General features: G+C 53.8%; 1 protein-coding gene across 1 annotated transcript in view; it reads left to right on the top strand.

Annotated features, from left to right (window-relative positions):
- Position 1: 1 nt before the first annotated feature.
- Positions 2-777, top strand: part of DTWD2 (DTW domain containing 2) — a gene marked incomplete at its 5' end in the record, with an annotated part of 73,504 nt that continues 72,728 nt past the window's right edge. Inside the window, one exon of the mRNA XM_010846649.1 lies at positions 2-36. Coding sequence (XP_010844951.1) covers positions 2-36 — 35 coding nt within the window. The remainder of the gene's footprint in view (positions 37-777) is intronic.

Genomic DNA, 777 nt, shown 5'->3' with positions numbered 1-777 from the left:
GCCGGCGGAGCGGAGGCCCGAGTGCAGCCACTGCAGGTGACCGCCGGGCGGGGGCGAGGGCGGGGACTGAAGCCGGCGGCGGACTTGGGGGCGACGGGGGGTGGGGCGGGGACGCTGTAGCGACCCCTGCCGGGGAGGCGGCTGCTGTGACTGAGGACCAGGGGAGCATTGTCTCCATCTCTGCGCTTGGAGCAGCAGGGTCCACTGGTTGAGGTTGAAATCACTGTGAAATAGCCACAGCTCTTTCAGTAAGAAGCCTTTTCTCCAGGTTCAGGATTACTTACCCTTAATTCATGCAAGACACTAGAGGGTCATGGGATGAGCGGACAGAAGCTCCGCTGTCAAGAAACAAGTGTCTGATGGAGGAAGGAAGGCGTAATAACAGTAATAACACTTCTGTTTATGTGACACAGCCATCTCACGGTCAAAACAAAACAAAAGCATAAAACGGATTAGAGGCGAGAGACAATCAAGGTGGCTATTACAGTAGTTGAGATTGGATTCTGAATTCTGAATTCACTTAGAGATATATATTGAGCACCTGCTGTGTGTCAGGCACTGTGCTAGGTTTCTGGTAACCTAGGCATGGATAACGGAGAAGGCAATGGCACCGCACTCCGCTGTTCTTGCCTGGAAAATCCCATGGACGGAGGAGCCTGGTGGGCTGCAGTCCATGGAGTCGCTAAGAGTCGGACACGACTGAGCGACTTCACTTTCATTTTTCACTTTCATGCATTGGAGAAGGAAATGGCAACCCACTCCAGTGTTCTTGCCTGG

This window comes from Bison bison, unplaced genomic scaffold (genome assembly GCF_000754665.1).
Source record: "Bison bison bison isolate TAMUID 2011002044 unplaced genomic scaffold, Bison_UMD1.0 scf7180017864238, whole genome shotgun sequence".
Classification (NCBI taxonomy): domain Eukaryota; kingdom Metazoa; phylum Chordata; class Mammalia; order Artiodactyla; family Bovidae; genus Bison; species Bison bison.
Note: the sequence above shows the minus strand (reverse complement) of the source record. Positions and strands in the feature narration are given on the sequence as shown.